This window comes from Homarus americanus, unplaced genomic scaffold, assembly GCF_018991925.1.
Source record: "Homarus americanus isolate GMGI-L3 unplaced genomic scaffold, GMGI_Hamer_2.0 scaffold19318, whole genome shotgun sequence".
Classification (NCBI taxonomy): domain Eukaryota; kingdom Metazoa; phylum Arthropoda; class Malacostraca; order Decapoda; family Nephropidae; genus Homarus; species Homarus americanus.
Genome location: NW_024732238.1, coordinates 6199010 through 6224580, shown reverse-complemented (window position 1 = coordinate 6224580; position 25571 = coordinate 6199010). Strand labels below are relative to the sequence as shown.

The 25571-nt window shown below is 37.3% G+C and overlaps 3 protein-coding genes across 10 annotated transcripts in view; 2 read left to right on the top strand and 1 right to left on the bottom strand.

Moving 5' to 3' along the window:
* LOC121868396 (dual specificity tyrosine-phosphorylation-regulated kinase 1A-like) overlaps positions 1-12930 on the top strand; it is a 46907-nt gene extending 33977 nt beyond the window's left edge. For all 3 annotated transcript variants that reach the window (XM_042368994.1, XM_042368993.1, XM_042368995.1), the window contains 4 exons: positions 4080-4366; positions 5035-5181; positions 5485-5920; positions 6320-12930. In XM_042368994.1, the coding sequence (XP_042224928.1) occupies positions 4080-4366; positions 5035-5181; positions 5485-5920; positions 6320-7077 (1628 nt within the window). In that variant the 3' untranslated portion in view covers positions 7078-12930. The remainder of the gene's footprint in view (positions 1-4079; positions 4367-5034; positions 5182-5484; positions 5921-6319) is intronic.
* Positions 12931-16475: 3545 nt separating this feature from the next.
* Positions 16476-24276, top strand: LOC121868395 (crossover junction endonuclease MUS81-like). Of its 2 annotated transcripts, XM_042368990.1 has the most exons (10): positions 16478-16818; positions 18096-18256; positions 18459-18617; positions 19764-19871; positions 20342-20453; positions 20909-21062; positions 21302-21690; positions 21856-22060; positions 22334-22490; positions 23722-24276. In XM_042368990.1, exons 2-10 carry the CDS (start codon positions 18104-18106, stop codon positions 23890-23892), a joined length of 1608 nt encoding a protein of 535 aa, XP_042224924.1. In that variant the 5' UTR covers positions 16478-16818; positions 18096-18103; the 3' UTR covers positions 23893-24276. The 2 variants fall into 2 exon arrangements, with proteins under 2 accessions (XP_042224925.1, XP_042224924.1); XM_042368991.1 differs by lacking the exon at positions 22334-22490 and having other exon boundaries at positions 16476-16818; positions 23722-23875.
* The window catches only part of LOC121868394 (organic cation transporter protein-like), a 43866-nt gene continuing 41075 nt past the window's right edge, over positions 22781-25571 (bottom strand). For all 5 annotated transcript variants that reach the window (XM_042368986.1, XM_042368985.1, XM_042368989.1 and 2 more), the window contains 2 exons: positions 24273-24437; positions 22781-22953 (listed from right to left, as the gene is read on the bottom strand). In XM_042368986.1, the coding sequence (XP_042224920.1) occupies positions 22897-22953; positions 24273-24437 (222 nt within the window). In that variant the 3' untranslated portion in view covers positions 22781-22896. The remainder of the gene's footprint in view (positions 22954-24272; positions 24438-25571) is intronic.

The following is a 25571-nucleotide window of genomic DNA, read 5'->3' as shown; positions in this document are numbered from 1 at the left end:
TACAGAAGATTGCTACTGAATTTGACTTGTTCAAGTCCTCTCCGGAAAAGTAATGTTTAAACGCATAATTAAATAATGCTTCTTAGATACAAGCTATTGCAGTTTCTTATGTATAGTTGGAAAAGGTAAAGTTGAAATATTGAGGTAGAAGAGTACTGTATGTTGTTCAGTCAGATTTGAGGGTATGATAGATTCAGTTCCTGAATATTAGAGTGAAAGTTACAGGTACAGTCTTTGATTTTGCTTGGAGAGGGGCACGGGAAAGAAAAATTGGAGATGGATTATGATTAAAGGTGGAAGAGAGAATGGACATAAAGTGTCATTATTTTTTGGCCCTATGCTCTTACTATGCGACCCCTGTAATACACTCACTAAATCTGTGTGTCACCATCTGGTGACCTTCAGTGATAGTTTCTGAAACTAAGTGGTAAATTTGGGTATACCTTCCTAGGACAGTACAACCAAATCTGGGTCAGCCATATTGGATTCAAGCATTAACTTGACAGGCTCAGCCTCACTTTCACCTTATTAGGTTGATCTTCACAGCAGCATAGCCTCATATACCCTAGTAGGGAAGGAATTCTAAGTGCTTGGGCCAGTTTTTAGAACTAGTGAAGGATTAGGGCTGATTCAAACAGTTTCAGTGTGTTTCCTTACTTGTACTTTGTGTTACAGGGGATAGTTTCAGTCTGATGTGTTGATGTTGTGGCCTAATACTCTACCCTAGCAGTGTCTGGGAAAATACCATACTTCATGTATTTTTGCTTCAGAAAATGAGATTTGGCCTAAGTGTAGGGACATCTGGCAAGTTATCTGAAATAATTAGCCAGAAGTTTAATTTTGTCATGAGCTGGGGTCAACCCTTAGGGGTATACAGTACAATAATGTCTTCTAGTAGAGATTGGTATGTGCTTTCTTGTACTTCAGATTAAATTATGGGTAAACCCCTCAAGGGGTATATTATGTAGGCTGGTTGTGTTGGATTGGTACGTCTACATGAGAACATTCAGGTCCTAACAGTTCTCATTGGTTCGGCTTACTAGTCTCTGGCTCTGTGTAGCTTCATTAAGGGTCTGGATGAGTATTATTTTTTTTTTTCTCGGTGCGTTATAACTCATTTCCAGCTAATTTAAAATGTTACTTCAGACAGGATATACTACAGTACCATCAAAAGAGTTGTAACACTTGGGCCTTACTTCACTGACCCATATCCCAGAATCCACACTGTAGGAGGATTACAAAGATTACAGTGTATATAATACAGTAATGACTTTATTAAAAAAAAATTCTCATTTAAGTTGCAATATATTATTTTGTTATTCTTACAACCTATCTGTTACTTAGTTCGGTGCTAATTATATGTTAATGCTGACATACAGTATAGGTTGTTTTTCTGGTCATATAATTGAACCATCTTAATGTAACAGTTGGGGAAGATTTTAAGCGGGGAGGAGGATACATGTATCTAAATTATTATTCTAGATGATCCAGTGATCAGATAATTGGTAGAATTTTTCCTTTGCTATATTGTGTAGAGCAGTGTTTTTCAAACTTTTTTTACTGCGACCCACAGCCAGAACAACAATTTGAATTGCGACCCATTAAACCTAAGTGTAATGATATGAAATGAGTAAATCAAAGACAAACACTGACATGAGAGGTAAAGAAAGAATCAGGAAATGCTCTCCTTGCAGTCGCTTCCTAGACTGTGGAGTGTACATTACAATAACCAAGCCTAAATTATGGTGCATTTATTTTTATTTTCTTATTTTTTTTCTTATTTTTTTTCGCGACCCATTTTTATCTTGCGACCCAATTTATTTATTTCGCGACCCACTGAAGGGTCGGGACCCATAGTTTGAAAACCCCTGGTGTAGAGGAACCTATTTTAATGGGGTGCATTGCTGCATTAGCCACATCCTCCCTTGTGGCTGGCTTCAGTTACACAGGTTACATAACACGGGGCATGACAGGAGGATTGATTTTGAAATCCCCTTTTTCACAGCTGAGCCCAGAACTAAGCAATCCAGCTATGTACTGCCTTTCAGCCCAGTTGGTAGTGTGAAAGTTGGCTTTAATTGAAGGGTTGACACATGGATCCAACATGGCCAACCCAGTTGGAAAATGCATTCCTTTTATACTAGTGTGACTTTTTAGTCTATAGCTTTCTATTTTACATGATAGTTGTCTCAGCTAAGGTCACTTTTAGGGACCTAGTTATCACAGAAAGGTGAAACTAGTAAAAGATTTAATCTTAGCCACTATGTTAAGGGTTACCTGGGTTTTGACATATACTGAGAGAAAATTGCGAGAGTTGCAGTGATCCAGGCTTGGCTTGAGAAATGAATTTCAGGATCAATTTATCCTTCCTTTTTTAAAAAAAATTAAAACATGTTTATGGTGGAGTAATATGGGAGTACCCCCCCTCCACACACACACACACACACACACACACACACACACACACACACACACACACACACACACACCCCCCCCCTTGATGTATGTTGGGGAAGGCTGAAGAAATATACTGTACTGTGCATACTCCATCTGCATTAGTGTAAGATGTTGCATGTTATATACTGTATAAAATGGAATATTAGAGAACATATTGGAACACTAGCGTAGCTGTGCGCTTGTATTAGGATGATGTCCATAATGCAGTAATTCAGAGGATATAACACTCCCACAGTAAGGATTTAGATGAGGCACTTAGTGACACACTTGAAGGAACACTTTGTATTTGAGATGATCTATAAGTAAGTGAACATACCCTTTAGGTAAAAAAAATATTTGCTAGATTAATATTTTTTTGTGAGGTTAGTTGATACCAGCATATTGGAAGACCTTAGGTGAGGTTCACGGGCATTGTTAGGTTTAGAGAAGAAGGATAAAGGAGCTCTACAGTTTTGTAAGGTTAGTAGCTGTGTACAAATTGGAAAACCATAGCTTAGGTTGAATAAGCGAATATTGACACATATAGAACCATTTTGAGTTGAACCACTGACTTAAAAAATTTATATAGGAACAGTAAATATATATATACTGTATATATATATATATATATATATATATATATATATATATATATATATATATATATATATATATATATATATATATATATATATATATATATATATATATATATATATAATTTTTTTTTATTATTGATTTTTAACAAGAATCTTTAAAGCAGTTACTATTGCATAAGTCTATCTGTACTATAAGGTAAAGGATTTTATAACTAATGGCAGGTGTAAGATTTAGAAGAAGTCAGGGAGCTTATAAGTCTTGGGGTCAAGGACCTACCAAATTAGAAAAGAATAAACTTGACTCTTTCATGGGAACTGTGCAGAGAATACCCCTTTTTTTCTGATCTATCCTTTTATTTTCTTCATATATATACATGTATATATATATATATATATATATATATATATATATATATATATATATATATATATATATATATATATATATATATATATATATATATATATATATATATATATATATATATATATATATATATATATATATATATATATATATATATATATATAATATTTCATGTAAATCCACAATGAAAACGTGGATAAGATAAATCTTGATAAAATCACACGGGAAAATGGGAACAACGGAGCACCTTAGCTTTCGTCTTTATTCAAGACATCTTCAGATGTCTTGAATAAAGACGAAAGCTAAGGTGCTCCGTTGTTCCCATTTTCCCGTGTGATTTTATCAAGATATATATATATATATATATATATATATATAACCCTTTTCCATTATTTCATTATAAAATCTCTACCAGACTGCTTAGTTTTACCCTGTGCATTTGCTCTGCGCAACTTTTCTGTCAATTATTTTCAAATCATTGCATTTTTTTATGTTTTTGCTTTATAGATACTGTATTAACTTTGCTTTTTGTTATTTGAGTGCTTCAGTGTTTATACTTAAGTACTTGAATCTTTTTGAGAAAAAAAAATAGTGAACACGACTGAAATTATATTGATATTACAAATTTGATAACCCACAGCATTTAACATTTTATTTTATTTTGTTTTTTACAACAGTACGATTGAAGCGACATTTTATGTGGCGCAATCACCTGTGCTTGGTCTTCGAGCTGTTATCTTACAACCTATATGACCTCCTGCGCAACACCAACTTCCGTGGTGTGTCGCTGAATCTGACTCGCAAGTTTGCGCAACAGCTGTGCACAGCTCTCCTCTTCCTGTCCACACCGGAGCTTCAGATAATCCACTGTGATCTAAAACCAGAAAATATTCTACTTTGCAATCCAAAGCGGAGTGCAATTAAGATTGTGGATTTTGGAAGTTCTTGTCAAATGGGCCAGAGGGTAAGTTTAGTTGAGGATGTTGAATATTGTGTACTCATGCATTTATAGTAGGAGAGGTGAAAAAAAAATGGCCTAAAAATCAATCATACATAATGTTTATAACCATATACAGTATAGTATTTTATGAAGAAGGTAGATGTGTGGGTTTGGTGGATGTAGCATTTACAGGAAGGTTTGTACTTTTGAAGGAGGCTGGAACTGTGAAGGTAATTTGATAGGTTAAAGAGAGAGAGAGAGAGAATGGAAGACTGACCCTGCTTGAGTGTGACAGATGAAATATTGGATGTTAGTAGATGACTTAGCTAAGGATAGTAGACCATGTTTCAAGGAAGCCAACATGGTATTACAGTTTTGGATTATTTTTTCCCCCAAAACTTCTTGAAGGGAGACCTACTCTGCCTCAACTATCCTTTAACAGTAAAATATTTTCCTATCTAATCCAGATTTTTTTTTTTATATCTTTGATACTAAACAACCTTTGTAGCCATTATAAATGAGTGTATCTAAACCTTCAAAAAATTTTCTGTGTAAAAATTTCAGGAGTTGTATTAACCATATAATGCCTTACAGCAGACCCTCTTAATATATTTTTTGCTAATGGCAACGCTACATAATATAAAAATAGTATCCATATTATATGCAGTTATAATTTATTTTTATTTTTGCAGATATATCAGTATATTCAGTCACGATTTTACCGGTCACCTGAGGTGTTGCTGGGTATCCCTTACAATATGGCCATTGACATGTGGAGTCTCGGATGTATCCTGGTGGAGATGCACACAGGGGAACCTCTGTTTTCAGGGGCCAATGAGGTGAACCATTTGTCTTGCAGGAGTTGCAATAAATATATAACCTAAACATCTGAAGAAAAAAATAATGAGCTTCTATTTGCTGGTTCAGGTTATATCCATAGACTTTGCTATTGTAATTTACTGATCAGAAAATATGAATTATTTGTTCTTTTGAATTTCCCTACTCGCATAATTACACTAATTTGTATAATTTTAATATATATACAGGACTTCTTTCTGTTTTTACTAAGTGTATATGATCAGTCCATGACTATATATTTATTATATTTGATATTTATTTGTATACTTATTTTCTTAATGCAGGTGGACCAGATGAACAAGATTGTGGAAGTGTTAGGAATGCCACCAAAGCATATCTTGGACATGGCCACGAAAGCACGGCGATATTTTGATAAATTGCCTGATGGGACTTATATCCTTAAGAAAGCTAAGGATGGCAAGAAATATAAGCCACCAATGAGTCGTAAATTGCGGGACATTATTGGGGTTGAAAGTGGTGGCCCGGGTGGTCGACGTTTGAATGAACAGGGTCACTCAGTTTCTGATTATCTCAAGTTTGAGGATCTGATAAAGAAAATGCTGGACTATGACCCAAAGACAAGGATCACCCCATATTATGGCCTGCAGCACAACTTCTTTAAACGAACCAGTGACGAATCCACAAACACAAGCAATTCAACCAGTCCAGCGATTGAACACACTGTGGCCTCTCCCATCAATCATTCAACCTCTCAACCTGGTAAGTGTTATACTTATTATCAAGGAATATAAGAGTATTTTTTAACTTTGAGTATGCTAATCAAAGCTTGGTAATAAGTTCCTGTGTGAGTATTTATACTAAGTGCACCTTGGCTTAAAAGTGCTCTTTGCTCACAAGCAATGAGATTCATTATTATTAAAGCTAAGGTGAAGGGCATTATTTTACTGTGGTATGCACTGAATTGATCGAGAGACGCACCAGTGCCCTCTCAGGGTTTGCTACAAATTGTGTGAATTGTCACAAAGTAGTTTCATGCTGTTGGGTATCATTAGTATTCGCATTTTTTGTTTTGTCATATTATCTCCTTAGAGTGGTTTGAAATTGCTTTTAAATTGATTTGTATTGATATTAATGACAATGTGACCTTATACATTTCAGTGGCAGTGTCAGGTCGTGCAAGGTCAGATCCATCTCACCACCACACTCACACTGGGCACTCTCATGGGGCTATGGACTGTGAGGTGTTTAGTCATCATGCAGCTCACCCTCCACATGCAGCCCACCATCCCCGCCACGTGCACCCTCACCATGCCCACCGCTGTCGACCGCCGGATCCCCGCCCTCCAGATACTGCCGGACGGCCCCAACCCCAAGCCACGTCGTCCAGTAACACGGCAGCTGCTGGAGGATCCTTGCCACCTACAGCAGTATATTCTACTCATCCATACTTACCTATGGCCCTGGACTGTACCCAGACTGGCTCTGTCAACCTCCCCTTGGCACCCAGTAGTGGTAGTAGTGCATCAGGCCCACCTTCAGCTCCATACCACTATCCTGGACTGCCCACTTTTCCACCAGCTACCTCCAGTAGCAGTGGGAGTAGTGGAGGGCAGGCAGGTGTTGTTGGCTATGGTTACCCAGGAGGTTCGCTGGTGCCAGTTGTTTCTGGGGGCCCTGGTGTCATGTATGAAGGGGCGCGGCCACCTGGGGGACATCTTGAGCAGCCACAACCTCTGCCTATGTCACAACCAGGAGCAGCAGCAGCGGCAGCAGCGGCAGCAGGAGCAGTGCGAGTGGGACACAGACAGAGCAGCAGTGGTGGTACAGGAGGAGGTGGTGGGGGCCCTGGAGGGGCAGGTGCAGGGGGTGAGGACAGCCCTATGGTGGTGCAGCACAGCCCCTTAGCCAGTCATTAACGGCTGGGCTCACCTAGCAACCTGCTCAACAGTGTACTGTGAACAGTGGGCAGCCAGGCCCTGGACAGTGAGACTGATAAGAGCCTGGCCAGAGACAGCGCTAGGCCAGTGGCCACACTGTGGTGCAGGACCGTGTGTGCCTGTGTGATGTGAGCCTGTGACACCCAGAGTGGAGGCTGGCGGGACCCCACCCACTTTCCAACGCAGCTGCCTGGCCCCCCCTCTCTCTGCTGGCACTGCTTTTATCTTGTTATTTATTACCCGCTGGTGAGGAGGGACCGGCCGTAGGCTGCCCTGCTGCATGCTGGCTGCTGGGCTGCCTGAGGGCCGGGCTGGCTGCGTTGGCTAATCCAGTCTCAGGAACTCCCTCCCCCACCGCCACCACCACATCTATACTACCACTTACCCCTTCCCCTCCCCCAACCGACACTCCTCACATACCACAACTACCACATCCACCACAACATCCATCACCACAATGCCTACCGTTGATGCATCACTTGTGCAGCAGACACCTTCCCTACATCCATTCAAAGCAACACCCATTAAGCATAAATCTCACCCAGTACTCTGTGGATGAATCAGTTGCTAGATTTCTACCCCTAACCTTGCTGATACATCTTTTTTGCAACAGTTGTCCACCTAACACCAGGTTGATGTGTCATTAAATCAACACTATCACCCTCCTATACCTTCCCCAGTACCATACACCCCTCCAAAGCATCAGACAACCAGCATAGTTCCCTCACCCTTGACACTTGTCTGGTGCTTGACTTAAGCACCAGAAACATGCCTACACCCAGCTGGTGCATCACCCACACAACAGAGAACTCCCCCACACCCAGCTTGTGGCCAGCTGGATAATGCTCAGTCAGATAGCAGCTTTTAGCAAATGTAGAGTATATTCCATTCTGTACTTCAAAACCATAACTATCAAAATATTGTCATAAAGCAGTTTGCATCTTTTTGACTCCTGCTGAATCTATTGAATTTTCTGTCTGACCTAATTCCCTATCAACATCATGCCAAAGACCTCACAATACCTTCATTCCTATAGTGTTTCCTCACCAGTTGTCTAACAGTTTTATGTGATTTGGGGGACCCACCATTGGCATATCATTTGTGGTGAATCTTTTATGACCTCTTCTTTGTTTCTTTATTTTATGAGAGAGTATTTGCTCACTTTTTTAACTTTGCTTTTTATAGACTTTTTAAGGATGATGGGGGTATTTCTTTTATATAGAATCGATTCCATGGGTATTGGTTTTGGTTAATGAACCAAGTAAACTGTTTGTTAAGCATTTTGAAAAATTTAAGTTTTATAATATTCAAAGTTCCTGACTTTGTTAACTTATATTTTGGCTTCACAGTGGTAGTGAATATTTTATAGAGCTTCCCTATTTATATTTCCAATACATAAGTATGTATATTGAACCTTGACACCAGAAACAAGAAAGACACCAGTATTCTGTCGACATTTTCAGTAAAACTTTTTCTCTGAGTATAACCTTGAATTAATTTGGCAGTTGACGTTGACAAAGTATTAAATGTGTGAGCACATTACAGTCTTGTAATCTGAAATAGGTAATATATATACAGTATATATATTGTAAATGGTCTAGTGGGAAAGAATTTTTATGACATCATATTTTGAGGTATTCATTAAGGTAAAATCAATTCCCTAATTTTCATTCATATAATTACTGATTAAACTTGTATGAAGCGATCACAGAGAGTGTAGCTACTCCGTAGTATGAGTTCAGGTGTCAGTAATGTAAAGCTAGACACTTGTCTTCTGATGGCTTGCATCATGTTTATAAATCTGTTTTTAACAGTTGAGCATACTGTATTATATATTTGTGTAAGTAAAGATTCACATTTTTTTTATCAGTTCATTCAAATGAGGTTCTGCTTATATTGTATTTATTTATTTTTTTATTTTTTTTAGTCATCTTACTAAAGGAAGTCAAGCCAAAATCCAATGCATAATTGGGAATATTTATTAGCGTAGGAGCAAGACCATACCAATGGAAGAATCAGGGTGTACCCCATGTTTACTTTTGAGTTCTATGTACTGTGTTCAGATTGTTCTTTGTTTTGTTGTTTCATCTTCCTCTTAAGTGCTGACCTGTTTTCATCAATAGTGTTTGTCATAGAGGGCATTTATTCTCTGGTTTACCATGAATTAGATGTATATGGCATATTGTGAATTTATAGAGGATGCCCCAATTAGGTGTGTTTACTCAGGAGTTGAGAAATAGCCTTATGGATGTGCTATGTAAGGCTTGAATGTGTGAAATCTGAAGCATTGTTAACAGAAGAATATGACAGTTGAATAAGGCCCTTGTTCTTTTTATTATTTTTATTGTGTACATTTGCTCACAGTGGCATACCCTTTTTGTGAACGCAGAGCTCACTCACAGTCAGTGTGCGCGGTCCATGATGTGTACATAGTCTAGCGGCTGTTGGGAGACAGGGTGGTAGGTCAATGTCAGGCAGAAGGCAAGGTTAAAAGTTTTTTGGATTATCAAATCAAATTGTTTCCCATGTTTGTGATGGGGTCGTTTATCCCTTTTGAAAATCCACAAAACTGGTGAACTGCCTCAGACCAGTTTTGTAAAGCAAGCAAAGATGTAATTAGTTTGGAGTTGTTGTATCCAACCCACAACAGAACAAAAATGGAGAGACTGTCCTCCTACCGTACGACCTCAGTGGCTTGGGGCTGCCTTTGAGGAGGGGGTGTCACAGTGACCCGGTCCCGCCCTCCTATGTGCTGTGTTGTGCCACTATGGTGATTTCTTGTAGCCAGTACCATGTAGAGGACTCACAAAACCAGACTATGGCATAGATTTTGCTCATCTTGCAAGGAATATAGCAAACTCGAATAATTTCTCAAATGAATCTTTTTATTATTATTATTATTATTATTATTATTGCTTCTTAATTGGCCTGCAGTAGTAGCATTGTTAAATTTTTTATTTAATTTTTTTCAGCTTTTAGGTGGTTGTATAAAATTAATCAGTGTAATGTTGAAGTTTGTAAAATTACTTTTTCAGAAGTAGATTTATTTGTTACATGCTTCAGAAAAATCAAGAACTGTGATCATCATAGAGGAGGTCAGAAACTTGGATGACTTCTCTTTACTCTCTGTAGGGAGGTTAGAAATTACTCCAGGTTGAGGTTTTCACTCTTTAACATTGAAAATAAGCTATAACTGAGTGAAGAAGTTGCTCTTCAATTTTAATTTGTCTCTAATCTCTGTGTAAATAATTCTCACTCCATGGAGTAAAGAGAACTGCTGTGTTTTTCTGGCCTGGTGATGTGTCTGTTGTTGACACACTCAGGTTTATTTAAACATTTGCTCCTTCCTCATCATGATCTGGCCATTTATAATTCCCACAGGTTTCATAGTTATTTTTGTGTTTATAATTATTATTATTTATTTATTATTTTTTTTATAAAATAATGTAGTGTGGCAGAAATTGTATAACTGGTTTTGGATCTTCACTTTTTAAAATATCCCTTGCATTTTTAAATTTGTACAAGAATGCAGTGACAGGTTAAACAGTTGTGACATAAAATGTCAATAAAAGGTTTAGCCTCCTGGAGTTCCAGTGGTGTGTTGTTTGCTACTGGTGTCCCATAGGCCATTGGTTGATGTATACCATAGATTTCTACATGCCTCAGGCTCACGTTAGACCTCTGGCTAATCTTATGCCATTGATGATGGTGCGTTGTTCCATCCTGAACACAGCACTGGCAGCCCCTTCCCTGAGAACCCCCACTCAATGGCCACTATATAACCAAAAGGAAGTCAACAAGGATGATTATCTTTACTTGTCTCTTGGAAGCAGTTTTATGCAGGTCATTAACTTCTTTAGGTACTATTTAATCAAAATTTTACAGTCATAGTTATCTAATATTTGTAAGGGAGAAAGCAACTAATCATTATTTCTACAATAGTTTTAACAGTACAGTATTGCATTGGAATCAATGTCTGCCTTTATTTTGTCATTGTATTACAGTGAAAGCAAATTATTATAAGGTACCTTACAGTGAGTACCAAGATTCCTCAGTATCTAGTCAGGGAGGGAGGATGGGAATGGAGATGTGTGGCCATTGGGTGACATAGGGTTGGTAAGGGAAAGCTCTCATTGGCTCGTAGACCTGTGGTGCTCCATAGAGTGCGAGGTGCCGCCGCCCTCAGGAACCTTCTCCTCATCTTGTGTCATGATCAGCCATTATGGATTTTTGCATTTGAAATGGGACTATTATCCCTGTTGTGAATTAGAAAGTGGGTCTTTAACAAATGGAATCCATAATGATCGATACTGACACTTGTGCAACAGGCAAGGTATATTAGTCCAGTGCCAAAAACCAAGGAAAACATTTAGTTTTATAAAGGTTCTTGACTTGATATAGGAATGGCACGAGACAGGGTTTTCCTTGTACTGGAGGCTGGTAGTACCTTAGTGGGTGGCATGAGCCATGAACTGGGCACTTACACATTGTTGGCAAAAAATTGTTGTCGGGGTCTTGAGATTTAGACTATGTTGATTGAATGCTTCAGTGTCCAAAAAAATACCCATTACCTCTTGAATTTTTTCTATTTGTTTGAAGTATCTTGAAACATTGACATTGGTTTAATCATATGATATTCTCTACTAAATGAAGTATATACTGTACAGTACTCACTTTTCAGTTCATATTCCACTGTGAAAATCACATCACTTATCATATATTACCTTACAAAATAGCCTCATTTTGTTTACATATACAGTGATAAGTCATGTCAACATGCCAAGATCTCTCTACCCCTATTGTATTGTGATGCATTTTTCTCTGCGTGTGATCCTGTTAAAGTGGTCTATGTGATGACGGATAGTGATGACGAGTGAATCTTTCAAAAACAGGTCAAAATGATTTCATAGATCTTAACCGACTTGTGTAAATGAAGCTCCTTGCTGTGCATTTGCTCATAGCTGGGGGGGAAATGTTAGTTTATAATCATAAGTTGTAGTCTTCATAATTTATACATACAGAGATAAATCATTGGAGTAGAACATTAGTTGTAGGGTCATAAACAAATTTGCCGAGATAATGAAGAAGCCAGAGCCTTGTATATCAGCCTCTGTCGTAAACAGACAGTTTTCTGTCTAAAGCATCAAATGTGCAGATGGAATGATGTGTGACCATACAGATCAATGTTACTCATTGGACTATTGAATATGCAAGAATGAAGCAGGAAAATCTGTGATTACCCATTTCTTCTTTAAATTTCAGTGTTAATATTTTTTTTTCATTCCTTCTTTCACACAATACCAGACTAATCAGTGCCTCTTCTTAGCCCCCTCTTTTTTTATGTAGTTATATCCCCTAATAATTCCTGCTTTCCTTGTGTTTCAAAGATATAACAGTGTTGTGCTTGAATGTGTAAGAATGAGATTCATGGCTGACATACAAGGCTAGGCTCTCATAGTAAGAGTTCCCTGGCTGCCTGACCAAACCTCTTATCACTTCCTCACAGAATTAGGAGAAAGAATGGTGCTCAAAAGAAAAATATAAAACAACAAAAAAATCTGGGATTCAGGGAGAAGAGTGTTTTGGCTGTCTGATGAGGATAAGTGTGCATGAGGGTTGGGAGGGCAGTTGCTGCTTCCCCATTGGCTTGACCGGGCCCCCAGAAGGGTCCATGCTGCTGATTCTTGGACCAACGAGGTCAACTTGCTATTGCAACCGACCAAACCTGTGGTCTGACGCCGCTGTACCCGTTGCTACCCGTCTCCTAGACACAACTAGAACAAAACAAATGTCTGCAACTTTGTTATTAAAAAAATAAAATGATACTAATGATGTGTTGCATTCTGTCTCCCATGAAACTCTCAATTTGTTAAATATCAAGTATGACACCATTTTGTTGATGATGACACAAGAGTATTTAAGAGATAAATGGGCTGAAAGTGTCTACAATGGCTATACGTAGTGTAAATGATGAACTATTTTCAAAATGAACAAAGCTATTAATCTATGCTTTGGTCCTACTCCAGTTTACAGTGAAGCTGGTAAGTGTGTGCTGTGTTTGTTCATGTGCATATGCTTTCAAAATTTTAAAACTACAATACCTATACAAAATATGTGAGATTCTGCAAGATCTATCATTAAAATTTTATTGTATTTTTGTTCCCTTTACATGTGCAGGGTGGCAAGTTGATTTAAATCTACTCTCCATCCACACTAATGTTGCACCAAGTTTGTTAACAGAATTATCCAATAGTAGCTACAGCACCTAGCACAGAGCAGTGATATTTATAAGTTTGTTTATATGGTTACCTTGATTGCCACAACGGAAGCGCCCCCATGCCACATACCGGTATATCATTAATTTTACTCATTCTATTGCTATATCCCTTTCCCCTTTCCCTCTTTAATGTATTTTACTTTTCCTTCTCACAAAAAAGTCTTCTTCCTTTCAATTCACTTGTTTCATTGCCCTTATACTCCGCTACTCTTCTATCCTTCATACCATCTCAGTAAACCTCTCCTCACTCACTCAACTGCTCCACAATTTACACCCTTACCCTTCCCTTCCATTCAGATACTCCACACACTTAACTAATTCTTACTTATATCACTTTTGGTAACCTCAGAATCTCTTATTTCATTCCAAGTACATGTTTCTCTACCATAAGTTAAGGTTGGAAGTTCAGTATTATTTACCTTGGCTCTTACATTTCTTTACTTAATGATACTTCCCACCTCTCCAAACTTCCTTCATGTACTGTTGTCTCCCTGCGTTCAATCTCCACCATACAATTCATACCTAATATCACTCCCAGGTACATAAAATCTGCAATCTCTAGTATTTCATTCTTCATAAAAATTTTACACAATTTGTTTCATTTTCTATTCTGTAAGATTTACAAACAGCCGCTGTTAAACTCTTCCTTTCAAAACCACTTGTCTTGGCCCCACACACTAACAAAGTTATTCACTGCCTGTTGACTTTCCACAACAACCTCTGCATCATCTTTATATATGTAGACATAAAAAAGTAGAAATGGCCTAAAAGATGTGGGATTACCTTAGGATTCGTCTAACAGTTTATTTTACCTAATGATTAACCACCTGAAAGCTAACTTAACCTAACCCCCTAGATAACATTTGGGTCATTAACCTCGAAATAAACTGGGAACGAATCTAAACATGATTCAAGATACAGAATTTATAAATGTAAATTTAACTTACATTGAAACAGTTATACAGGTAATGTGTTTTAAATAGCAATTCAGTTATATTCCTTTACCATAGGGTACATTGTGACCAGACTTGGCATTATCATGCCAGTTTTAGTGGGGTGAGCACCCTCTGGCCCCTACCATCCTTACGACATCGGCGAGGCTGCTGTGTACATACATCAAGGATTATACTTAAGACGTTAAGGAGAAATACCGTTGCTTAACCAGAACTTTGACTCCTGATGAACATTATCAATTCCCAGAAGTAACATAAGTTGGCTGGATGCATAAGTTCAACCTATCATGATCATGGCTTGAGAAGCGAAAATGGAGTATGATTTTTGTAAGATATGTTTCCTTTTTGAGTGAGGGCTTGGGAACAAGCTTTCCTGCAAAGGCTGGAAAGTTCGGAACTCGCCCTTTACAAAAATTCAAAGATGGCACAGATAATATGAATACACAAGAGTGCCTGAATTACCCCAAAATAATCAAGCAGTGGCTGAGCATTTTAATCATCACTGATGGAGAGACAATCAGTAACAAAACAGTTGATATCTGGTTCGAAGGGGGAGATTTGGGCAAACAAAGCCGTGTTCTGTCGATTGTCAAAGTTATAATCCGGCACGCAGTGACTTCGAGGACATCATAACTCTGTGCCCCTTGTCTGTGGAATGGCCAGTCCAAGACGAAAGTTATGGAAATTTTTGAGCTGGAGATGAAGTGCTAAGTATCATAATGACGTGTGTTCCAGAAATGCAACTTATTTTAACTGTCAATTTTCTGAATTTGTGGGTTCTGTACCCTGAGGAGTAGGCTTTTGCTAGATCCAGGAATGAACAGTCAACTAAGTTTAATAAGTTTTATGTAAGAGTAATGTTGATTTATCCCCTTCTTAGATTGGCTTCTTGGATTCTTTGGGGTCATGTGTGTAGTGTATTTCTTATATGGGGTTGTATGGCTCATTATGTCTGCCGGTACTGGATTGGTGGAATTATCTTTTTTGATTAAGTGAAGCAGAGTTATGTAGAATGTTGTATGAGTAAGTTTAATAGCCATTCCTTGTCCACTAGGACGTCCATATCATTAAAGCTGGCGTAGTGTAAACAGTCTCAGAGAGTTTGTACATAAAAGTTACTGTATAAGTGATAGCTTACTGTACTGTAAACTGTATCGGTACATGTTTTTAAATATCTTTAGAATGGGTCCCTCAGAAATTCACCCCAGTGCTTGGCTTTGAGAGTAAATTCCATAAATCAATCAATCAATAAATCAACTCGGAAAGCCACAATATAATTAGCATTAGACCCCAAGAATAGTTCGTCTGTCACTGATGAACAGATCGGGAGGAGAAGACACACTATATTAACTTGCGGCTTTTATATAACTCCCAAAAATAATAGGATTAAAACATTCGCTATCTAACCAAATCAGTGGTAACAACCTGTACCTACTGTGACTAAGAGAAAATGAAAGGAAAAGTGATCAGAGACGTGACCGACCGCCCAAGCGGCTAACGAGCCGATCAGTGGTGAAGAGGATAAAAGTAAAGTAATTACAAGTTACCACAGGCTGACAACACATGAGATAGTAGTAATTCTCCATTAAAAATTTCCTAAAGCATAAAATTTCATCATATTAGTATTTATTTTACCAAATAATAATCGAGAAGTGATTGGCAGTCCGATTTATTCATGTAGGACCATTATTTGACTTCATTGCGGCTACACTTGGGTAATTAGTCGGACCTCAAGATTTTGTTTACCAACATGTGGTGAGTGGTGACGTGAGTAGGCTAACATTTTTTTTTAAGGAATTAATGTTTTAGATGATCTCCTCTCCCTCAGGAAAAATCATTGGATAAAACACAATTAACGACAATACTTACACTACTTTAAGTAATTCCTTCAGCAAACTTTCTTGGGGAAAATGAGATGTTTGGTGGCACAGCCAGATGGACAATTTATGAAAATCTATTAAATTTTATTCTTCTGTTACTTTATATGAAATACTACAACCTTCTAAAAAAAAAAGGTAACTTAACCTAATACAGTACTTTGAAAAATATATTGTTAAAAATGTGTTTTTACAAATTCCCGATCCAGTGTTTACGGGCGGGAACATTGAAAGGTTAGGTTGTGGTAATTGTAAGTAATGTCATCATTCTATCGTGAAATGGAGTACCAGGATTTATTGAAGGTGAATTTCAGATGGTGGAGCAAGTATTGTGGACTAAAAATACGAATATCAGGAAGATCACAAAGGTTTTCATCAGTTATCCTTCGACGGTAATCCTGTAGGACCCCTGGTGCCTCCTAAACTAGCCAGGACGTCCATAACAACATTTTGTTACCTCGAGAATAATATGAATCGAAGATAATATCTGAGAACGCCGCTACTACCAGAAGGAATTGTTCAATTTCGTTCATTTTTTCCTTAAATGTTCTTATCATTAACGTAGTGGATATTTTGCCGTGACCAGCTAAGTTTCTACTAACGCTATTTTACCGTAAGTGTGTTCTGATTGGGTAAGTACTTTCTGTTTAATATGACGCCCCAGGCTAGGGTATTTGTTAACTTTAGTCCTATAATTCTTTACGATAAATCTGGCAACATGTGAAATCTACAGAAAATTTAAGACCATTTTCTTCTATGATATTTCCGTCGCAAATGTATAATTTGAGTTGGTAGAAGATTATAGGACTAAAAGTAACATTGGTAAAGGTTTACCGGTTAGGCAGTGTGACTGGGGCCAACTAGGTTAGGTTAGGATGCATATTTTAGTGATGAAAAATATGTTTTTCCTATGTGTTTTGCTGTGTTTTGAATCAATTTTGACCTTCAAAAATGGCGCAAATCACTCGTGTTTTTTTAGTTTCCCAACAACCAGAACCCTCGGTTCCCACGGCGTCCCCCCATTATTGTTTGGGGGTGGTCATATTCAATTTTTTTTATTTGCTACAGTTTTGAAGGTTGCTAAAAGATTATAGGACTAAAAGTAACATTTACCCCAGCTAGGAAGTTAGGTAGGTTTTTTTGGTTGGTTAGGTCAGGTTCTATTAGGTTTTAGTAAATGTCACCTCTTTTAAAATGATAAGTCTCCATGCACAACAGAAATATGGTTAGGTATGTTTACTGCTACACAACGATCGACTCACGGCGAAATAAATGCCAAATGCTGTCAGAGTCAAGGTTAAATATAATTCTCGTGTTGATCGCCAGTAATGGATGACTAGTCAAATCAGAGCGCACTCACGGTAAAATAGCACTCGTAGAAACTTAGCCAGTCATGATAAAATATCCACTGCCTATCATTAAAGTATTTTAAAAGAGGCGACATTTACTAGAACATAAAAGAACCTGACCTAACCAACCAAGGAAACCTACCTAACCTTACCTAACTTCCCAGCCAGTTTGATGATAAACATACAGTACAATACTTATTCATAGAGAAGACAATTACACGGATGGTTGTGTGAGGGAAACATTTTGATCCTGTTCTGGGTGACATGGCAGCAACACCAGGAACTACAACTCACGTCTGTATTTTGTTAGTTACTAGAATTAATGAGAATATTGTAAAATTGTTCAGGTTATAAGAGGATTCTTGAGTAAAGGTTGCCAGGTTACTGAGGTTCCACTTACCGGTACTGTACATGTAAAGTATACTGCACTGTCTTGTCATAATATTGTTTTTTATAGTTTTATAATGCCAGTTGTAACTGGATCATTTAAATTAATGGTGAATACATTTACATATCGGTAAACTGTTTTTCTTTTTTCCAGAATTTAACATGAATAAAGACGGAAGAGTTCTGAAGAGGAAAAAGTATCGTCGTATAAAACGTGTCATCAATCACCCAAATTCTCTTTTTGACAAATGGCTTCAAGAATGGCAAGCAGATGCAGAACTTAAAAACTCTAACATGAAGTACAACTATCAGAGGGTAGGATAGGCCTATATATACCACTTGGAATGTTTAGTCCCATAGGAACACCTAGGCTGGGACAAAGATGAATGTCTTCACAATTAATGTGTCCATTTATATTTAAATTTTGGTTATTTCAGTAACCATTGTAGAGTAAACTTGAGAGAAAGCAATATACGTACAGTAGTCAATTATGTTATTTATTTTTTTATGTTTAAAGGCTAGGAAATCACTTCGGCTGTTTCCATTGCCACTCTACTCGGGCAAAGACTGCAAGGTCATTGCAAATTTTGGGGAGAAGATCTGCGAGAAGCTCGACCGACACTTGCAACAACACACAGAGGAAAATGGACCAATTGACTGGGATGAGATTCATAAGGTAAACTCACTAATAAATATTTTTCTACATTACCACTAAGCTCTTTACTGCTTAAAGTACTGTTTTTGGCTACTTGACTTCATATATGACTCATGAAATTATCATTCACAGTGATATAAGGTACATGTATTTCTATTTGTCAATGGTAATGTTGGCCATCTAAGTTAACTGTAGTAATGCAAGTTTAACAAACAATAATTCAAAACAGCTGCATTATAGAAGCACTGAATTATTGGGTCCTTGGAGGAAAAAAATATGTTCCATGAACCTAACCTACACATCGATACTCCTCAGCCGCAGTTAATGAGTTATAAGTCTATTTGACCACTGATATATCCTGAACCATACACTCTGAATCTCCCATCACAGTACCATAATTTGCTTTGGTATATATACAGTACTGTACTGTATAAAGAGATTTCAAGATCAGTCTCATGTCAGTACACTCATCATGATGGTTATTCCTTAAGAGATACAGGATATGTCTTCATGTTAAATTTTTTGGTTGTCCTGCTCCTTTGAAAGTAGAAGAATCAGCAATTTAGAAGATTAACACTGTTTTAATTTCCAGCCTCGGTAGACAGTATGAAGTACTGTAACATGAAGATACAGTACGTATACAGTATATCAACCACATTTTTTACTATTTTATTTTTCCCTGTCCCTTAGCTGTCACCTTCACCACTGCTCAGCTTCAAATATGATCTTTGATTTGTAATTTTCATCTGTGACAGTAACAACAAGTATTACCAAGTGGGTTAAATGTGTTACAGTAACAATATATTATGTGTTCATATCAGAGCCTGCACATTGATTTCATTAAGGTTGGCTTACTGTTACTAAATATTGAAGAGCCACAAATAAGATCTTACTTACCATTTTTCAATAATTTTACACTAACTACCCCCTTTACAGATTCCATAAATTTACTTTGATTACGGTAGCAATCACCCAGAGCTTTTTGCTCTCATTTACTCAGCCAATTTACCTCATAATATTTTGCCAACTATAATTGCTGTATTACATTACACATGCAGCATACTGTACGTGTAGTGATTGTTTTTGGATAATTTATATATGTTTAAGGTTACTGGTACAGTACTGTACACAAAATCTGAATTGTTTTTACCTGGTACTTTACTTCAGGTTAGCCATGACCCACCAAAGAAGAAAGTAAGAAAGAAGACAGTTAGAGTCAGCATTGTTCCAGAAGTGAGAGATGAAGTACTTGAATCTCCTTCAAAGATATCCAAGGTTAGTTATTCAGGTACAGGTACAGTTAGTTAGTTATTTTTCTCTTAACCACCTTTAATTTCTCCTCTGCCATAATTAAAACTACAGGTATGCTCAAAACGACTTGTATTGTGGATTTTGCATGCACTGCATGATACTTATTTTTCTCTGTGCATTAAACTTTCTTGTTGTACAGTATACAGTAGGATGGTTAACAGATAAATGTCTCAGGAGGGTAATACAGCATGTACTTCTTATTAATTTAAATCTTCCTTGAATCTTCTCACTGCATCTCTACATATATACCTGTAGTTGTTCTGAAATATTGAAGTGTCAGGTGTTTTTTGATGTCCTCTCCATGTCACCTTAACTGAAGTTTTAATACTGGTAGGATACTTATTATTGGCACTCTCTGTACAGTATACGTGGGCCATCTATACATTTTCATCATAATAAATGGGATATAAGGATAAATCTCTTGTATCTTTCAGGAAATTATCAAGAAAAAGAGAAAAGTACGGGAATATGTGCCAGCGGCCAGATCTGGTGCTTATGCCTTGCTTGTTGCTCTCTTTGAAGCATCAAAACCAAATAATTTTCCTGGTAATATTTTCATGTTTTTGTCTTGTGATATGCATTCAGCATCATCAGATGTCTCTTGGTCTTTCAATAAATGTAAATATTGTTAGGTGAATAAAATTTTTGATAAAGCTGAGTAGAACTGACTTAGGAGGTTGTTAGGCAATGGACTTGACCAGGAAAAGGAGTTTCATGATTGAACTTCCATTTTAGTGCAGTTACTGGTTTTTCATCTCAGGATTGCATGACCATAAGGTTCATTTTTTATTTCTTATTATTTTTCTGACCTTTGATCAATTTAGCTAGATTCATTCCTTTGTAGACATACATTAGCATAGTGTGGCTATGGTTCCCAGCCTCAGACTTGAGGATGGCACCTATATTGATATATTTGATAAGAAAATCTCATGCCTGTATAAGCATAAGTATTCAACTTTATTATTTTGTGAATGCAATTAGTTTTTCTCCACGACTTTAAGGATATATGAAGAAGACAGAATTAATGGAAGTTGCTCAACCACTGTGTGATGCTTCATTCACTCATGCTTCTGAGGGCTCTCGCTATACTGCCTGGTCCTGCATGAGTACTCTTATCAAGAAGGAACTTGTCACAAGAGAAAGCAGTCCAGCTAGGTGAGATGGCAACTGTGCCAGTAATTATGTTATTATGAATTGTTTATTAAAGGTGTAATTATGGTCTGACTGTATATGCATAAGTCTGTAACAATCAGATATCCAAAATAATTTAATATTAATTTTTCACAATTTCATGGTAACCATGATAGTGATTATATTTTCTTTAATAATGGTGAAACATCTTTTTTCTCTATACCTGTACTATATATTTATTTATGTATTTATTTTTTATTCAGATATAGCTTAACTCCAGAAGGGGAAGCATTAGCAGCCAAGTTAATGGCTGCTGGAAGCAGTGATACACTTAGCCAGGCTTCTTTATCACACTCACCTATGTACGACTCTGATGAAATTACAATAGTGGAGTCAAGAACCTGCAGTGCTTCTAGCTTGGCTAGTAGCATAGTGGATTACTCTAAGGATATGAGAAATGTTCATGGTACTAACAAAAATAATAAGAGTCTATCATCTCTTGCATGTAATTCAAGAATTCCAAAGGAAACCATGAATTCTGATAATTTTGAGAGGAGCACACCATTACCATCTACATTATGTACCACTGTCACAAAGAATCTTCAGCAAGACAGGGGTGATACTGAATTTTATTTTAACAAAAATACATCAGGTATGTTAATGTTCTCATCATAAGGAAAGCAACATTAGATGAGTAAATGATATTGTATCATTCTGGGCTTCATGTATGCAGTCAAGTAGAAATAGAATGTCTTAACATTAAAATTTTAATTCTAGATCCAAATAGAATTATTGAGAAATATGACTTTCTTTTTAGATAATTTATCACCTGATGAAGAAATTACTGACTCTATTTCAAATTTTGGAAAAAGAAAAGCACCATTGTGCAGCACCTATAAGAATGTTCAAGTTTCACCATCAAAGAGAAGGCAACAGTTGACTCCTCCCACTCACCAGTTTATGTTCCTTCCCAGAGAATATGAAATAGTGTTATGTATTGATAATGCAGAGACAAGTGGAGGGTAAGTATCTAAAATTTTATGTTTACCCCATGTACTCATGTTGACAGTTGTTGAGATTACTAACCCTGCATATCTGTACTTTCACTGGATGGTTACTACCCCATTTAGTGAAAATCAAGTACATACGTCATTCTCTGTCTGTGATCACAAGATTCCAAAGTTGGTTTGTGATTTACAGAGTTGGCTGATCCATAAGACAGAGCCACAATTTGTCATTTTTGGATATACATTTATTCCCATACTTTGCATATTAAAAATAACAGTTTCATGCAGATGCACTGGAGGAAAACGAAGTACTAAGGACATTATTATCAAAGAATTAGACAGACATGGAATTAAGTATGATGTACGTAAGCTACATATTGGTGACTTCTTATGGGTGTGTCAAGAACGCCTCTCACTAAATTTTGGTCCCAGAGGAGTTAAGGAGGTAAGATTCATATACTGTACTGTATTTTCAATTACAGTAATCCCGTGTTTTTCGCGGTAATTACGTTCCTGAAACCCCCGCGAAAAGCCAAAACCGCGAATACTCATTTAGGAATCACTGTACCTGTGGCCACCAAACAGCTCAGGTAGGTCATGCACTTAACCACGCCATGCTCTCCACTCACGGCCCAGTAGTCACACTGATCACTGATGCACTGTACCGGCATTTACTAACATCATTATTTGAAACTAATCATATTGTACAATAATGGAAAAGCGTAAACACAGTTATATACAAAAACATTTTATTTACAAGTAAATAAAAAAGTTTATATTTCACTGAGGTCGGCAACACCCACATTGCCAGCCTCTCCCTGCTGTCCCGGCGTCTGCCCGCCCTCATGCAGTCACGCCAGCCAGCCAGGCCTCTTCCATCCACATTCCTCCACTTGAAGACTTGTATTCTGACAAAAGACACAAATGAACTGTCAGTCTTCACCACATCTCGAGCCATAGCTTATACAGTACCACCTCTGAACTTGTCCAATAAAACTGTTTTTTCCTTTAAGGTCATCATTATTCTTGATCTCTTGGTTACTTTAGAGTCTTTGCTAGTAATATTTGCCTTTGATGAGGCTGGCTTACGTCCCGGAGCCATGTGGAATGCACGTGGGAGGACAAACAGAAGAGGCATTCACAGTACGGTAGGCACTTGTGGACTAAGGCTACTCGGAGCAGCGGGTGTCTGTTTGCCGCACCGCACGGGACTATCGAAAATGGCGCGAAATTTAATTTTTTTTTTTAAGGAAATTTTATATATATATATAATTTTTTAGTAAAAAAACTGCGATAAAAAACACGCGAAAAACACGGGGTTGCTTTACTTGTATTTTTTAAGCTCAGTACAGTATTACATTTAAGAGGGAGGGAATTTATGTTCATTATATCTTATACTGTACATGCATTGTATATATGTGAATACAATTATTTTTCACGTTTAATATCACTACACCTAAAATGGGGAACCTCCCTTTTTCTGCATCAACCTTTCATATTCTCTACAAAATCTTGGTCTAATGACCAAGATTTTTTAGAGAATGGAACACTGCAGAAGAGCACACCTGGAGAGCAAAGAATGATGTGGAGGGAAGTTCTCCCTATCAACTAAGAGGATGAGGAAGTCATTCTCAAGAAGTGTGTTAATTTTGTAATATGTTTTATGATTCCAACAGAAGCCTCGAGAACTAGTGTTGCCGTATATCATTGAACGTAAGAGAATGGATGACCTCGCCTCAAGCATCAAAGATGGAAGGTTCCGTGAACAAAAGTTCCGTCTCAAGAAGTGTGGCCTTACCAAGCCCATGTATCTTGTGGAGGAATATGGAAGTCAGAATCTCAGGTGAAGTGTTACTGTATAAAGTTTCTACCAGGACAGCGATGAAGAAAGTGATTACAGATGTAACTTCGATAATCTGGGTCAATAGATTTGTGAAAAGAGGCTGAGAATATGGGCTTAGCGTTAATGCTGTAAAATAGAAGTACTGTACTGTACAAGTTGTTTCCAAATAAAAAATAAATTACAAGTTAAGAACTACGGTAAGCAACCCGGACCTTAAACAGATGGAAAATTGTAAATACATAACTTTGTAAATAACATACAGTAAGCTGTACTGTATGATCAGTACTGTTGTATGATTAAGAAGCATAGATACTCTTATCAAACACTAGAAGGAATGTAGAGGTCTTCAAAATGTGACATATCAGATAAACCTTAATGAATTACCTGGTTGAATTTCTTTGCAGCCTGCCTGAGGCGACATGTCTTCAGGCGGTGGTTAACACACAGGTTGTCGATGGTTTTGACATTAAGGTGACAAAAGATCAGCGTGAATCGGCGGCTTTTCTTACTATCATGACGCGTTGTATCCAGAGCAAATACCAGGTCAGTCTAGAAAAATATTGTCTAAATGTGTTAATCTGAATATATCAATTAAGCATAAAATTTAAGCTTTTATTCAAATTACTTATTTATTTGTATGGTGATACTGCATTTATGAATGGGTGCTTGAGTGTTTTACATGAAATATCCCCAAATATTCTAAACCCACTCTTAAGAATTAATATTCTTTGTGAGAAGTTTGCATTTTCTGGCCAGTTAGCATACAGGGATGATTTACTCACCTAATTTAGATAAACTGATCCCCTTGTCATCCCTTCCATACCCCTCCATGATTGTATATGCTGTGCATAATATGGCTTTAGGACATCAGATTTAATAGGAACCTAGTTCCTCCATTGGCATCAGCCAGAAAAAGATTTCCCCACTATAGCTTGGTGCTTAATTGCTTGTGCTGCTGTATTTCTCACCTGAGGAATAGCAGAGTGAGAAAGGAACATTATGTGAGAAAAGATTATCCTCAGAGATATAATTGCTTCAGGACAAGCAAATATTACAGCAAATCTACTCCTGGACCGTAGCATGATATTGTTACCTCTTCTCCACATAAAGCTTGGACTAATGAAAACTTTTGTCAAAGGACTCAACAAAGAGGCATCTGGATTCCAATTCTTACATCATAATTCCCTCATTTTAGTTGAGCCAAATTGAAGGAAGGAGTGTTTATTGGCTCTAAAATAATATTTTTTTTTAGATGGTCCAACATTTGTGAATGTATTGGAAGGTCATGAAGATGCTTAGTTGCTTCCAAAAATGTTGTGAACAACTTTCTTGGCAACAAGAAGTCAGATATCTACAAAGAAATTGTTCAAGACATGATCAGAAAATATCACTTGTGGGGATGTAACATGAGTTAAAATACACTTCCTAGACTTCCATCTTAATTTCTTCTCTGAGAATTAAGTGCTGTAAGTGAAGAGTTCCACCAAGACATTTCAGAAATGGAAAGAAGCTACCAGGAAAGATGGTGATGATAGTAGACTTGCTGGAATCTGAAGAAGGATGGGCCCAAGTCAGTTTACAAAAGAAAATAATTGAAAAGGAAGATTTTGCAGTCGTAGTAACCAATGAATGGGGCTGAAATTTGTAAAATACTGTATATACGTTTGAATGCTGGTTTTGCAT

Bases quoted from the DNA above. Each gene is read 5' to 3' on its own strand.
- LOC121868395 (XM_042368990.1), top strand. From the start codon at position 18,104: ATGAATAAAGACGGAAGAGTTCTGAAGAGGAAAAAGTATCGTCGTATA. The intron at 18,257-18,458 runs GTAGGATAGGCC...TTATGTTTAAAG, and splicing joins TGAAGTACAACTATCAGAGG to GCTAGGAAATCACTTCGGCT. The intron at 22,061-22,333 runs GTAAGTATCTAA...AGTTTCATGCAG, and splicing joins AATGCAGAGACAAGTGGAGG to ATGCACTGGAGGAAAACGAA.